At 51.3% G+C, this 14,227-nt stretch overlaps 1 protein-coding gene and 1 non-coding gene across 25 annotated transcripts in view; one reads left to right on the top strand and one right to left on the bottom strand.

The window, feature by feature from the left end:
• The window catches only part of CAMK2G (calcium/calmodulin dependent protein kinase II gamma), a 52,845-nt gene that overhangs the window by 12,601 nt on the left and 26,017 nt on the right, over nt 1-14,227 (top strand). For all 24 annotated transcript variants that reach the window (XM_059397829.1, XM_059397851.1, XM_059397839.1 and 21 more), the window contains exons 3-10: nt 171-230; nt 7,276-7,330; nt 8,212-8,277; nt 11,005-11,077; nt 11,222-11,324; nt 11,759-11,842; nt 12,471-12,565; nt 13,152-13,274. In XM_059397829.1, the coding sequence (XP_059253812.1) occupies nt 171-230; nt 7,276-7,330; nt 8,212-8,277; nt 11,005-11,077; nt 11,222-11,324; nt 11,759-11,842; nt 12,471-12,565; nt 13,152-13,274 (659 nt within the window). The remainder of the gene's footprint in view (nt 1-170; nt 231-7,275; nt 7,331-8,211; nt 8,278-11,004; nt 11,078-11,221; nt 11,325-11,758; nt 11,843-12,470; nt 12,566-13,151; nt 13,275-14,227) is intronic.
• Nucleotides 13,824-13,912, bottom strand: LOC132017084 (small nucleolar RNA SNORD88). Its single transcript, XR_009404161.1, has one exon. It is a non-coding gene; the product is annotated as a small nucleolar RNA SNORD88 (small nucleolar RNA).

Raw genomic sequence — 14,227 nt, 5'->3', positions numbered from 1 at the left:
AAAAAAGTCATAATACCTGTCTCTGGGATTGCCATGACTTGCTCCATTAATTTGGCAAATTAGTGAAAAGTGCATAGTTGGTGCCTAATAACTGAAGGACTATGAATAACCAGGTGGCCACAAATAGAACAGATGGCTGATGGGTTTTGTCTTCTCTCTTCTGCTTTTAGATCACCAGAAACTAGAACGTGAGGCCCGGATATGCCGACTTTTGAAACATCCAAACATTGGTAAGCACTTTCACTTGGGGTATTTCTTGGGCATCTGGTAGAAGGTAGGGAGAACAGAGATCCACTGCTTTGGTGTCTGAAACCAGTTCTGACCCTGGACCTTTGCCTGGTATAACTTTTTTTGTCCAAGTGGGATAGCAGTTGTGTCTTGCTCAGAATTCTGGAGCCTTCTGCTCTAGACACCTGAGGGTCTCCATCCCGCCAGTGCCATTCAGGATGGGAGGTGCTGCAATAGGTTTCAGACTCCCTTTCTTCCCCTTCTCCTTCTGTCTTTGGGCTGAGGTCCAGGGTCCACAGCGTGTGAGGCTCCGGGCTAGTAGCCTGCCAGCATCTCTCACCAGGGGCCTTCCACAGCCATCATAAAAGGGTCCGGATTTTGTTTCTGGACTTGAAAGAGTTTTGTTCCTGTTACGGTGTCGTGCACACTCTGGGGGTTTCCATGGTGCTCCCGTTTGTATTCCCCCAGAGCCAGGAAAGCAAGCTGCCCACCCGCCTGGCTTCTCTGGAGAAGGGATGGCAGGAGCCAATCTCATGGGGAAGGAGGAAAAATTAAGAGGATTTCTCCCTGCTCCCACCCTGACTTGGGGGACAAGAGCACATTGTTGGTTGTTCTAAAGCCTGAGGAGGCTTGCCTGCCACAACCCACTCCGGCTCAGTTTTACATTGTTCAGCTGAAATAGTCTTTGCCAAAAGCGTTGGCCCTGATTTGGTGCTTCTTGCAGTGGGGACAGAAACCGGGCTGGCTGCAGTGTCTGAGCAGAAACCCCAGTCTTGACTTGAGGCAGGGCAGGGAGCATCTCCTAGGTTTCTCCCTGAAAGCCCTGAGTCATCACAAAGAACAACACGTGTTCCTTGCTCCTCAGGCATGGCCTAAATATCGGGGCTCCCACAGTGCCCCGGAGGCCGCCTGCTTTGCTCTGCTGGAGCCCAGGGCTGGGAGGTGACTTGCTGAAGCTCCATGCTTCCTCCGGAGCTGCCCAGCCTCTGGTCTCCCAGACCTCAGGCTGGGAAGCTTAACATGAGCTCTTACGTGGGAGAGCTGAGGTCATACTCCAGCCCAAGGGGAGAGGAACAGCTCTGAAGTACCAGAATGCCAACCATGCAGGCTTTACAGATCGCAGGTAGCAGCTTGGATTACACCCAAAGCAGACTGGCATAGCCAGGGCTCAGCTCTGCTGGTGCGGTGTGTCCCACTGAGCCAACACCACTCGGCCGATGGGCCCTGGGCTGAGAACTACTGGAGCTCCCTGGGTGAGCTCCGAAGTCAGACGCACACCTGCAAATAGCACGATGGGGACCAACATGTCACCTTCGGTAGGAGAGAGACAATGAGAGGAATGCCTAGAGCAGCAGTCGCAAATTTGGGTGTGTTTTGTTTGGCCGGCTCAGCGGTCTAAAAATATTTTATTATTTGCCAGTATTTAAAAATGAGATTTCGCATTTTGGGGAGAAAAAATTCTGTTTCCCAGTCTTGCGAATCAGACATCAGGGCTCTGCTGAGCCTGCCTCTCTGTGCCGCCATAATCGGCTCAGGCTGGGCAGCGGCTGTCCCCGTAGTCTGCCGGGCAACCGTCCTTCGCTAACTCCCCGTTACCTCACGTTTGCACTGCCTACCTGGAGGCTTTTGAGCTTGTGACCTCTAACCTGGAAGTTTCAGAACAGGAAGAAGGAACATATGGGTGACTAGAGGCATCCCTAGAAGGAATGGGGTAAGGTGAAGACGGTGGAGAAAGGACCGGGAAGGACAAAAATGGGATTCCAGGTGAAAACAGTCGTACCCGTCTTACTATGCCTTTCTAGAAATTAAATACGTACTTTTGACCTTTTAGACCTCACTTGGTTTGGTACCTCTTTCCTTTGTATCACCTGCCCCTGGCTGGACCCAGGGACCTAGCCGTTGGGGAACTGTCGACCCCAGCCATCTGCCCTGTTAGGGAGCCCGAGAGATCCAAGCCAGGCCAGGCACACTCCCTTCATCAGCATCTGATTGCCTAGAGCTGTGCTTCATTTCACAGCTGCTCCCAGATCCTGAGGGATGGCGGTCTGAGGCCTTATTCTGGGGTCAAGAGCAGTGAGAGCGAAGGGGGAGTCAGGACTGTGTCCTGGGAGAGCTGGCCGGCCAGGCTCTATGGCTTCCGGTGGGAACCGGGGCTCCTGGAGATGTGGTGGGGCACTGGATCCGGGAGGCTGAGGTTGCTATGGCTCCCGATCTGGCTTGTGGCAGAGAGGAGGCCGTTCTGTGCCCTAATTCACTATTCTTCCACTCTCTTCACTGCCCTGTCCCTCAGAGCTGTGGCCCTTTTGTCGCCAGCCTCTTTAACTCCATCCTGCAGGGATACAAGTGGACCATCCCACAAGGGGCGCAGAGTTGAGGAAGCTCAGAAAGAGAGCACACGATCCCCTTCTGGCTACAGTCAGATTCAGAGGCACTTGAACTCAGGAGAATATTTGGTGCAAGGAGCCAGGCATCCCCAGTTTTCTTCCCTAATCGATATTCTATCCCAGAAGTTAAAAAGCTGCTGGAAGAGCAAACGCTCACGTAAACTGCAGAGTCTGGGTGACAGCGATGTGTAGTGTAGGTTCATTGATTGTAACAAACGTGCTGGTCTGGTGGGCGTACTGGTGGTAGGGAGGCCGTGCGTGGGGAGGGGGCGGCAAGTTGTATGTGGATGTTTTTCGGACTTCCTACTCAGTTTTGCTGTGAACCCTAAACTGCTCAAAAAAATAGTTTATTGATGGGAAAAAAAAAAGCTTTTCAGTTAGGAGGCGTGCTGCAGAACCTCAAACAACTTGGGAAAGGTGGCCAGAGGTGTGGAGTGGAGAGGAGGAGCTGGCAGTCGTCCTGTCCCCAGTCTGAATGGAGCGTGTTCTACCTGTGATCTGCTTGCCTCCCTGCTTTAAATTCCTCTAATGAATAGACTCTGTCTTCCTTCGTGCTGAGTTGCCCCAGCAGGTTCAATCCCAGTCTGGCGTGATGATTTAGAGCAGCACTACTGAGACTTTCATGTGCTCAGACACCACCAAGGGATCATGTGAAGCTCCGGTTCTGATTCCGTAGGTCTGGGGAGGACCTGAGCATCCTCCGGAGTGTGGTCTCCAGGGCATGCTCCCGCTGCTGGCGTGCGGGCCGTGTGTCTGTGGCTTTGCCATCCTGTTGTCCAGGTTTGCATGTGGGATTGGCTGGTCTGTAGCTGTGACCTCCCTCAGAATATTTAGCCTCTTCGTCGAGTTTGAGGGTTCAGCGGGCAAAGAAAGCCTCGGCTTGGAAAGAACGGAGGCGATGAAAAGCAGGACCGCAGCTCCTGGAAGGGACTTTGCCTAAATCCTCAGCGCCCCGGCTCAGTTCACAGGGTATTTACGCCAGGCTGCCATTTACCTCGGACCTAGAGCCCATTCAGCTAACAGTAAGTGGAGCAAAAGCAGGGGCAAAGAAGAAAAAGATGGGGTACCTGACCAGGCCCTCCTAGATCTGTGCCTCAGGCAGTCCTGCCCACCTGCTCCTGGGGGGCAGCCTCGGTTCCCTGCCAGCCCCCCGGGAAGCAGGACCTCCTTTCCACTGTGCTCTTGCTGCAGACACTTTTAACACTGACACTTTCTCAGAGCTTTTTGAGCCAAGATTTGCTAGTTAAAATGTGGCATATTGCTGGGTGGTTTCTAGAACCGGAAATAGCCACAGCATGTGGGTTATGGCGTTGTTAGTCCTTGAAGGTATGAAACGTTAAGTTAAGGTATTTAGGTGTTGGACCATTTTTCTCTCCACAGTTTTTAAAGAAAAATAGCTAGTTTTATTGCTGAAGTGCAGTAGATGCTTTTTAATCCTTTTCCAGGTCTTTCTGTCTGAGGAGGTGGTCTGGCCCTCCTTGGCCTTCAAGCTATCTAATCACTGTGGAATGGACTGGGTGTCAGATTTTTTTTTTCCCACACCTCCATAGCATCCTTTACTTCTACTTTGTAGCCCTTTCCGCAGTAGGGCATCGCGACATCTTTGTGTAAGTGCTGGTTTCACGACCGTCTTCCCCATTGACCCGGAAGCTCCGTGGCAGCGGGGCCAGGTTTCTCTTCCTCACAGCCGAGTCCGTGGCATGTGCAGCCATGCCTGCTTCCGGAAAGGCACTTCATGGACCCTGTCGAGCAGATCAGAGCGGCCAGAGCTACTGGGGACAGGTTGGAGTTCCTCTGCCCAAGAGGACAGAGAAAGGGTCTCCCTTGCAGGCAATTCCACAGTGTTAAGGATCTTGATGTTAGTTTGTTTTGACTTCAAGTCTCAGTTCCGCCACATGGGATGACCTGGGATGAGTTCCTTTCGGGGCCTCAGTCTTTTCTCCTGTCAGATGGGGGTAACAGAGGTGATGTGAGAGCTTAGAAACATAATGTAGGTAAAGCACTTGGCACAATGTCTAGCACCTAGAAACAACTTAATAGTAGCGATCACTTGGGTTGTTATTATCAAGATGCTGCTGGGTAGGCACTTAGAGTGGCACAGTCAAGTTTTTTCTCTTGTTCTCGGTTCTCTTAAATTTTCTTTACAAATGGAAAAAAAAAAAGATAGTATCTTGTTCAGCTATGAGGCCTTTTGCACCTGTCCCTTCTTGTCTCAGTGGTACCTTGCTCTGGGGCACACATCAAAGCCATTCTCTGGGCTGGGTGTCCTGGAAGGATTAACCTGCTGCTGCTGCTGCTCTTCTCTTCTGATTCCCCTGCCTTGCTTCCTCCCACCTGAGCTCTGTGTGTGGCCTTCCTGGAGAAGGGCACATGCCCGTACCTCCCTGCCTTGGCATAGGCCTGGGCACCTGGACTTTTTGCAGCACTATCAGCCCCGCTGTGCAGGATGAGGGGGGCAGACCTGGGGGCCGGAGGGCAGGGAGAGGCAGGGCCAGGGAGCAGGACTCCCCTGGGAGTGGTTGTTAGCATCGTACCTGCTGTACTGTTAGCTTGCCGTCCTGCTACTGTTAGTCACCTCCCTAATGAAGCTGGTCTTTAGCTTCTGGGACAGCTGATTTCCAGGGGATTATTTGTATTACACACTTTAATGCTTTTTAATAGCAAATTTTTAATTAAATGGAAAGTCCTTTTGGAAGCGAGGGAGCAGCAGCTGCAACAGGACTCCCGTGTGCAACTCCGACTTAGACAAGAGAAGCACACATGAGGAGGGGGCTGGCAGGCTGTGAGGGAGCTCACTTGAGCATGCCTGGGTTGATTTGGCGGGGGATGGGCTTGACTGTAGCTTCCTTCTGTCATCTGGGGGCCTAGAGAAGTATGAACTTGCTCGCCCAAGTATCAGAGAGAACAGTTGGAGGAGGAGGGCTTTTGAAGTACCCCCTGCCCTTGATGCCATTGGTAAATCACAGCTGGGGGTGGAATTTGGGGCAACCAGATCAGAGTTGAGTGACCAGATCAGATTAAATAAAGCAGGCAGTAGGAAGCGTTCAACAGTCAAGAGGCCCTCGATCCAGCCCTGTCAGGACCAAGTCCTCATTTTTGTCGGCTGAGAACCACAGAGCTGCAGGAAAGGCCAAGGGCCTGTATTTTGTGATCTTGCTGTGGTGGGAGAGGCTGCAGGAAGGCACCCCAGCCCTGAGGAAACAGTCTGACACCAGAAATGGAACCTGTTGTGAGGGGCAGTTGGCAGCCTGGATCCACCAAGGAAGAGACATGGTGACTCCCGTGTATCTGAGAACTTTGTGTGTCGTTTTGATGTCAGGCCATTCCTAAAGTGCTCTGTGAGGTGCTCCTGAAAATGCCTAGGGCTGGTGTGAAGGTCAAATAGAGGTTCCCCTTCAGGAGAGTTCAGGTGAGGGAAGGGACAGGGACTGCCTTGCCACAGTATCGCCTTGTGTTTGCATGAGAATGGTGCTCAGGGGTTGGCATTTAAGCCTGAGGTGGCTTTGTGGGCAGAAGCTTTGAAGAGGAGACCTCGGAAGACATTAGGTTGGTTTTTCCGCCCAGGACGCGGGGAGTGGGAAGGGATTCTGCTTGCCAGTGTTTTCCTGCAGCCGGTGAGATGCCCCAGTCTGCTCGGTGCCAGGGCCTCCCGGACCTGTCCGTGCTGCTACTGCAGCTGCATTCATGGTTAGTCTCGCTCCCAGGCCCCATTGCTCTGGTGCCTGGCTGTGCAGGCTTCACCACATTTCTTAGAGGGAGCAGTGGTGTGGACTCATCTTTGGAGTCAGAAAGAGCTGGACTGATATCTTAACCTATTGCATCTTCGGCCTTCAGTAAGATACGATGTCTCTGAGCCTCCACTGTCCTCTTCTGTAGAATGGGAGGACTCTTCCTCTCGGGGTGGTCGTCCAGAAAAATAAACTCCTCAGAGACACCCGCTGTGTCCTTCGCGAGTCCCACCATCTAGCATGGAGTCTGACGCTCAGCAGGCACTCAGTAAACCCTTGTAGAATAAGTCGTGTCTGCAGAGAGCCTAACCCCAGGCCTGGCATGTAAGAAGCAACGAATAAACAGTGATTGTTGTCATTGCCTAGTCTGCATGTTGCCTCCCACCCTCACCATCCATTAGCCTCACTCCCCACGCCTTCCTGCTGGACGCTACCTTTCCAGCTTCTTTCCTGCCCTTTAATTGCCTGTCTGCCATCTATTCCTGTGGAAGGGCTCTCGGGCCCTCCCGTCTTACCATCCTCTGTCCCTCCATGGTCAGCCTCCCTCAGGCACCCCCACTCTTGTCCCGAATTACACCATCACACAGCAAGTCCCAGGACCTTCTTCTCCGGGACTAGCCCCTCTGGGAAGGTTCTTGGTTTTCTCTGTTTTGTCTTATTTCTTAGCCACAAACCTTCTCGTCTGAGGCAGTCCGAAGTGGCAGTCGGAGCACTGGACCCGGGGTCTGGTGGTTTCTCTGCTCTGCGGCCATGTCACCTCGCCTTGGGGGTGGGGTGGTGATGGGCACGTTGCCACTTCTCACTGCTGTCAGAAGACCATCCAGGGAGGCTGGCAGGCTGGGACAGGCTGGCAGGGTGGGGTTGCTGAGAAGGAGAGGAGTAGGTTTCCGAGGTTTCTCTCTGTTAATCTCTGTCCCCCTTCTCCTCTCTTGCAGTGCGCCTCCATGACAGTATTTCTGAAGAAGGGTTTCATTACCTCGTGTTTGACCTGTAAGTGCCCCTTTCTGAGGGTGTGGGGGGCCTTTCCCTCCAGCTGGCTCACCATGAAGGCTTGGAGAAAGACCTGAACTAGGTCTTCAGCTTCTGCCAAGGCCCCTCTCCTTTACCCGAGGGAAAGGCTTTGATTTTGACCTTCCTCCGTTAATGGTCAGGCTGCGGAGGGGACTGCATTGCTCCCTCACGGTCTCCCCAGGGCTCAAGACCCCGGAGGGCATTGCGCTCGCATTTCTGTTCAGCAGCACACCTCGTGCAGATGCTTTTTTTCTTGTTTCTTGGTGTGTTGTCTTCTGTGGAGAAACAGAATAGAGCTCTTTGCATGACCTTAAAAATTCTGGGAAATTAAAGGTGGCTTTTATTAGTCATAAACTGGACTCCACTTGGTCTCTCCTCCACTTTGGTTGTGGTTTAATATCTCAAAAGTAGCTCTTCACCTCCTGAAAATGCCTCTCCAGTATTTTCGGGATTGGGTCTCTGTGTCCTTGATCTCATTATTCTTCAGCTTTAGGAGTAGGTCTGTCCTTCTTGGGCAGCTGTGTATTTTAGTATTCATATTGGTCTCAAATAAAGCTATGACTTTCTGAGTAGTTTGACAGTTTTCTCTTAGATCCCTGTATATTCATCTTTGCCTGAGTATTAGCTGATCTGTGGGTTATAGGCAGAGACATGTGCAGGAGGAAGGGAGGGCCCATGTTACCCCAAGGAGAAGCCCCATGTCATTGAAGGATCAAACACTTTCTGGGCTCTTGGAAGGAATGCATATGGAGTTGGGATTTCCTTAAAAGCTATTCTGTGGTGTAACCTGTTGCCTGCTGGATGCTGGGGTTGGCCCCACTGAGCTGCCTTCTCTGACACTCTCTGTCTGTTGGTTGCAGTGTGACTGGCGGGGAGCTGTTTGAAGACATCGTGGCCAGAGAGTACTACAGTGAAGCTGATGCCAGGTTAGGCAAGGGCCCTTGAGTTCACTGTGAGTCTCAGCCACTTCAGGGGGGGCAGGCATTGGGCCTATTTGAAGAGTCTTTGGATGTAGATCAGAAGAGCTCCCTTCTGGACAAAGGTTCCATACAGCTGGACCTGAGCTGCATTTTATGGGTGATGTTAGAAGTTAGAGCCTTTTTTTTTTTTTTTGTGAAGCACTTACAACCTTCCTTTACCCCTTCACCCCAGAAATACCTTTTCTTTGCACTGCTGTGTACTTGCCAGCCTGCCCAAGGGCCCCTCCTACTCTGCCTCTTTCCTCTGACCAATTTGACTGTGTGCAGGGCACCCTGGGAATGTTCCAGAGATGGAAGAAACGTGGTTTGCGTTCTGAAGGACTGTAAACATCTGGGCTAATGAACAGGAACCTTCTCAAAAGAGATTCCAGCCTGAATCCCTTAGTCTCTTGACCACCACGACCAGCCTTGATGTGGGGCTCCTCTAGCTGGAGAACTGTTCCTTGGCCACATCCCTCAGCCCTCAGCCGCCCCTGTGGAAGCCCTGGCAGAATTCCGCCCACACCACAGCTCTGGGGTGTTTGTGTGGCCGGTCCTTCCTGCCTTGGCTCCTCCCCCGGCCCCGACTTTTCTCTGAGGGTGATGTCCATACAACCTGGTTTTGATCATCCTGCCTGCAGCTTATCTGGCATATGTGGCAGCTCTGGCTGCCTCTGGAGAGTGGGGGAGTACAGCTTCCTCACAAATTTCTCAACTCTGAGAGGCCAGTGTTTGCTGATCAACTTCAGATGCTTCAGCCTCAGGAAAAATTCTCAAGTGGGGAGATGAATTCCAGTGCCAGCAGGGGAGGACCGGACTTCGGGGCAGGAGGAGGCGGTGATAGCTCTGGGAGCCGGGCGGGAGGAGGGCGAGCTGGCTAGGGGGAGGGGAGGGGTGGTGTGTGACTGTACCAGTGGGCTTGGCCTGGCTCTGCTGGGACACTTCGCACTTTTGCCATTTTTGGCCAGAAGGCTCTCCCTGCTAGCCTGGCTCTGTTCTAATTATATATTTCTGTGGAGACTTGCCTCTTCAGCTCGGTCTTAAAGTCTCTTTGGCCTACTCATGGGCTGTGTCTTGAAAGGAGGCCTGAGCCTTAGCCTCCAGCAGCCCAGTAAGACCCCTTGGCTCTTGTGAAAGCCCAAGAATCAGATTTTAGAGGAGGAGTCAGAAGTCCAGGTCACCAGCCCAGCACCCCTCCACAATCCTGCTCCGCACACATGCTAGTACCTGCGAATGGGGGCCTCATTCTCTAGGCCAGTGATCCTCAACCTCAGCACTATGGATATTTGGGGCCAGATAACTTTTTGTTGTGAGGGCCCCTCCTGTGCATTATAGAGTTTTAGAAGTATCTCTGGCCTCTATCCACTGGATGCCACTAGCATCTCCACCTTAATTGTGACAGCCAGCAATGTCTCCAGGTATTACCAGATGCCCCCCCCCCCCCAGTTTTCACCATTGCTCTAGATCGCTAATGCTCCCTGCCAGGAGTCTGACTGCAAGTGTGCAAGTGTGGTCAGATGTTTAGGAAGGTGGGCAGCCTGATTAAAGAAATGGCAGAGAGGGCACCTGGCTGGCTCTGTTGATGGAGCATATGACTCTTGATCTCGAGATCGTGAGTTCAAGCCCCATATTGAGTTCAAGCCCTGCATTGGGTGTGGAGCCTATTTGAGAAAAGAAAGAAAGAGAGGGAGGGAGGGAAGGAAGAAAGAAGGAAAAGAAAGAGGAGAGGAAAAGGAAAGGAAAGAAATAGGAGCTGTAGGTGGCTCGGGTTAGTTTATCTTTTTCTTTTTTTTTTTTTTTTTTTTTTTTTTAAGATTTTATTTATTTATTTGTCAGAGAGAGAGAGGGAGAGAGAGCGAGTACAGGCGGACAGAATGGTAGGCAGAGGGAGAAGCAGGCTCCCTGCTGAGCAAGGAGCCCGATGCGGGACTCGATCCCAGGACGCTGGGATCATGACCTGAGCCGAAGGCAGCTGCTTAACCAACTGAGCCACCCAGGTGTCCCAGTTTATCTTTTTCTATCAAAAATCATTACCAGATCCTCCTCAGTTGCCCTGTTTGGAACCTTCTTAAGGACATCGTTTCTTAAAGGTGTCTGTGTGCTGGGTCTTATCTCCTCTACTAGATGATAAGCCATGGTAGGCACAGGGTTTTACTGATCTTCAGAGTCTGTGTGGTCCCAAGCACAGTGCCTGGAGGTAGTCAGTAAATGTTTAAATAAATGAATGAGTGTGAAACATTGTACCTCAGTGAAACAACTGAGGTACAGTTGTATTCTCCTTCCTAAGATGCCATCGCAAGCCTCTTCTCCAAGGAGAGTTACTATAGGGGGAAAAAAAGAAAGAAGGGGTTAGATGGTATCTTTTGCTCAGAAGTGTCCCCAGTCTCTTGGAAATGGACTGGTGATATTGGGCCTTTACCGTCCGAGGAGGTATGGTGAACTCTGTTCTAGTATGTTCTCAGCCATTATCTAGTGGGAGACCCCTGATAAACCACTTAATATGCATGGCCCTCAGTTTCTTCTTCTGTACAATCCGTTGAACTAGATGATGTCCAGAGTCCCAGGCTTTTAGCTGTTGTTCAGGGATTCCCTGTGACTCTGGAACCCAGATTTCCATGGTTGCATCTGTAGTGTGTGGTTGTGGATGAGTGGCTTAACCCTGCACTGACATTCCTTCTCCTTGTGCTTTTGCAGCCACTGTATACATCAGATTCTGGAGAGTGTGAACCACATCCACCAGCATGACATCGTCCATCGGGACCTGAAGGTACTACCCAGGCTCCCCATTTGTCTCCTGCTTGTGAAGCTTAGTCGCCACCTGGTGGCAGGTGATGGGACTGCGGGGACCCAAACTAGGCTTCCTCAGGGTCTGAGGGCCGGTGCCTCACGAGGTCTTCTCTTCCTTATTCAGCCTGAGAACCTGCTGCTAGCGAGTAAATGCAAGGGTGCCGCCGTCAAGCTGGCTGATTTTGGCCTAGCCATCGAAGTACAGGGAGAGCAGCAGGCTTGGTTTGGTAAGAGTGACCCTGTCTTCCTGGAATTTGGCCCCCGCCCTTCCTCCTCTTCCTGATCTGCTTTCCTCTTTCAGAACTGGAAGCCAGACCCTTCACGGCCCGGCCCATGTCTCAGAGACTGGAGAAGTGGGGGAGGGTACAGAGTGTCCCCTGGCCCTAGGTGACTCAGTGCAGTGAATCTAGCTGTTGTCAGCCCGCATTCTTGCTGCCTCTGGGGAGAAATGGGAGTTCCTGGTAGGCACTTGGACTTGCCCTGTGATTTTATTCTGGGCACTACAAGAAACCCAGTCTGTGTCTCTCAGGCCGCCCATGTGCTGAGAGCTTATATACCCAAAACAGCAGGAACGAGGAGGGACCTGGAAGAAGATTGCTGATGTGGTTTTAACAAGAGAAAAAGCAGGTTCAGTGTGCCTCTGCCCTCTCTTCTGCTACAGGTTTTGCTGGAACCCCAGGTTACTTGTCCCCTGAGGTCTTGAGGAAAGATCCCTATGGAAAACCTGTGGATATCTGGGCGTGCGGTAAGCCCATTCCACACTCTCAGCTTTTTGGTGTTAAGGGCTCTCAACTTCCAGCGATGGTGAAAAAGAGGCATCGCTATTCCTTGGGGGCCCCACAAGTGTCTGGTGTCTGTGAAGTCACGGTGTTGTCTCTAGGGCCCCTGAGATGTCTGTTCTCATCACATGCTCCTCCCCAAGTATTTCCTGGATTATACTGCAGCCTTCCTTTTTTTTAAGATTGTATTTATTTATTTGCAAGAGAGAGAGCACGAATGGGGAGGAGAGGGTGAAGCAGTCTCCCTGCTGAGCAAAGAGCCCGATGGAGGGCTGGATCCTGGGACTCTGGGATCATGACCTGGGCTAAAGGCAGCGGCTTACCTGACTAAGCCCCCCAGATGCCCTGTGCTTCATCCTTCCTAAAGAGGGACTGACCCACACCTAGAGGATGGGGTATGCCTAAAGACATCCCCGATGTGGCTTGCTGACATGGGGAGGGAAGCAAAGCAGAAGGCGCCAGCATTTTTAGCTGATAGCCACTTCCACCTCTGGTATAACCTTGACTTTTCAGGTGGCTGAGCCCTCTGTGGCTTTTCTTGGTTCCTCAGTGGAGTCGGTGACTGACCCCAGTGACCTTTGTTCTGTCTCGTAGGGGTCATCCTGTATATCCTCCTGGTGGGATACCCTCCCTTCTGGGATGAGGATCAACACAAGTTGTATCAGCAAATTAAGGCCGGGGCCTATGATGTAAGGACTGGTTTGTTCTTGACGTTCAGGCTGTTTCCACAGGAGGGGGCATATACAGTGTGTTGTGGGGTACAGGGAGTGTCAGGGAACTTTGAGGACCCAAGGATGGGCATACAGGTCTCAATTCTTGCCACACCCTATCCCAGGAACAACTCTTTTCACAGTCTTTCTTGGTAGCTATAAAATCGAGAAGCCCACCGAAGCTCTTTGATCCATTATTTGCAGAGAATGGCCTGAGAAGTGTGGTGTGCCGCCAAAATAGGGGCAAGAAGTGGCATGGCTCCCTCCACTGCAGTGGGCCCTTCTAGTAAGGAGATGTGGTTGAACCAGGGCTGAACCAGGACATGTTAGAGTCCCCTTCCTGCTCTGACTGGATATTTTGGCATTCTAACCGTGATTCTGTCTTCCTCTCCTAGTCCTTTAAGTTGACACAGGTGCTGGGATGCCCCAGAGCCTCCCCAGTTCTCTGCGGGGCAGGTTTAGCTAGCACAGAGTATTCCGATTATAGGAGCTGGGAGAAAGAGCCTCCCTTTCAGGGTGTGAGGCTCACAGAGGTTATATGCCTCCTTTCCCTCTTCCTGCTTAGTTCCCATCACCAGAGTGGGACACAGTGACTCCTGAAGCCAAGAACTTGATCAACCAGATGCTGACCATAAACCCTGCAAAGCGCATCACAGCTGACCAGGCTCTCAAGCATCCGTGGGTCTGTGTAAGTGTCTTCACCTGGGGTAGAGCGGCTCAGGGATGTCAGCCCTCAGTGTGCCCTCTTACTGTCTGTAAGTCTATAGCTACTGTCTATAAGCAGGGAATGACTGTTCTGGGCCCTGAGCAGGGACCCAGCAGAGAGGGAGGGGGACTGGGTGGGGCCCTGGAGGGATTCAAGGAAGCAGGTGGCCTCATTAGATTCAACCTATCTTGCCCTCCACTCACTTGTCAGGTGTAACTTAGTTCTGATCTTGGATGAGGGCTTAGGTTAACCCTTTCGGACTCTAGGTAGTTGAAGATGAATAGCAGCTGGCAAAACCCAAACTGAATTGCCAAGTTGAGGGTACATATTCAGATCTCAGCTGTCGCACGACTGTAACAGAAATGTGACCAAGATCCAACAAATAAACAAAAGGGGCCTCTGGGAGTTAAAAAGAACATCTTTTTTTTTTTTTTTTTTTTTTTTTTTTTTTTTTTTTCTGTAACACAGAAAGGACATAGGGAGGGTGGAGGAAGAAACAGTCTTGGGGCAGGGGTGGTGGTCCAGAGACATCCAAACCAGATCCCCAGGTGTCAAAGGTCCTGGGGGGCACTGCATCCTCACGGGTGATAGGAGCCCAGTGCTGGACATCATGGGAGTAAAAAGAACATCTTAAAGTTCATGACCGAAAGAAAAAAACTCACCCTAGGAGAATTGCACACCCCCCACCAGCTGTCAATGTGGATCGACATACTCTGTTTTCATAAATACTTCTGTAAAATTATATAAAGTGAAGTGTCTGTTTTCAAACTAAGAAGAGGGTCTGCTACAGTTAGGCCTTCTGACAACCAGGATGCATTTATGTATTTGTCCTTTCCCATGTTTTTTTTTTTTTTTTTTTTTTTTTTAAAGATTTTATTTATTTATTTGACAGAGAGAGATCACAAGTAAGCAGAGAGGCAGGCAGAGAGAGAGGA

This window comes from Mustela nigripes, chromosome 4, assembly GCF_022355385.1.
Source record: "Mustela nigripes isolate SB6536 chromosome 4, MUSNIG.SB6536, whole genome shotgun sequence".
NCBI classification, from domain to species: domain Eukaryota; kingdom Metazoa; phylum Chordata; class Mammalia; order Carnivora; family Mustelidae; genus Mustela; species Mustela nigripes.
This window is presented reverse-complemented; position numbering and strand designations above follow the sequence as displayed.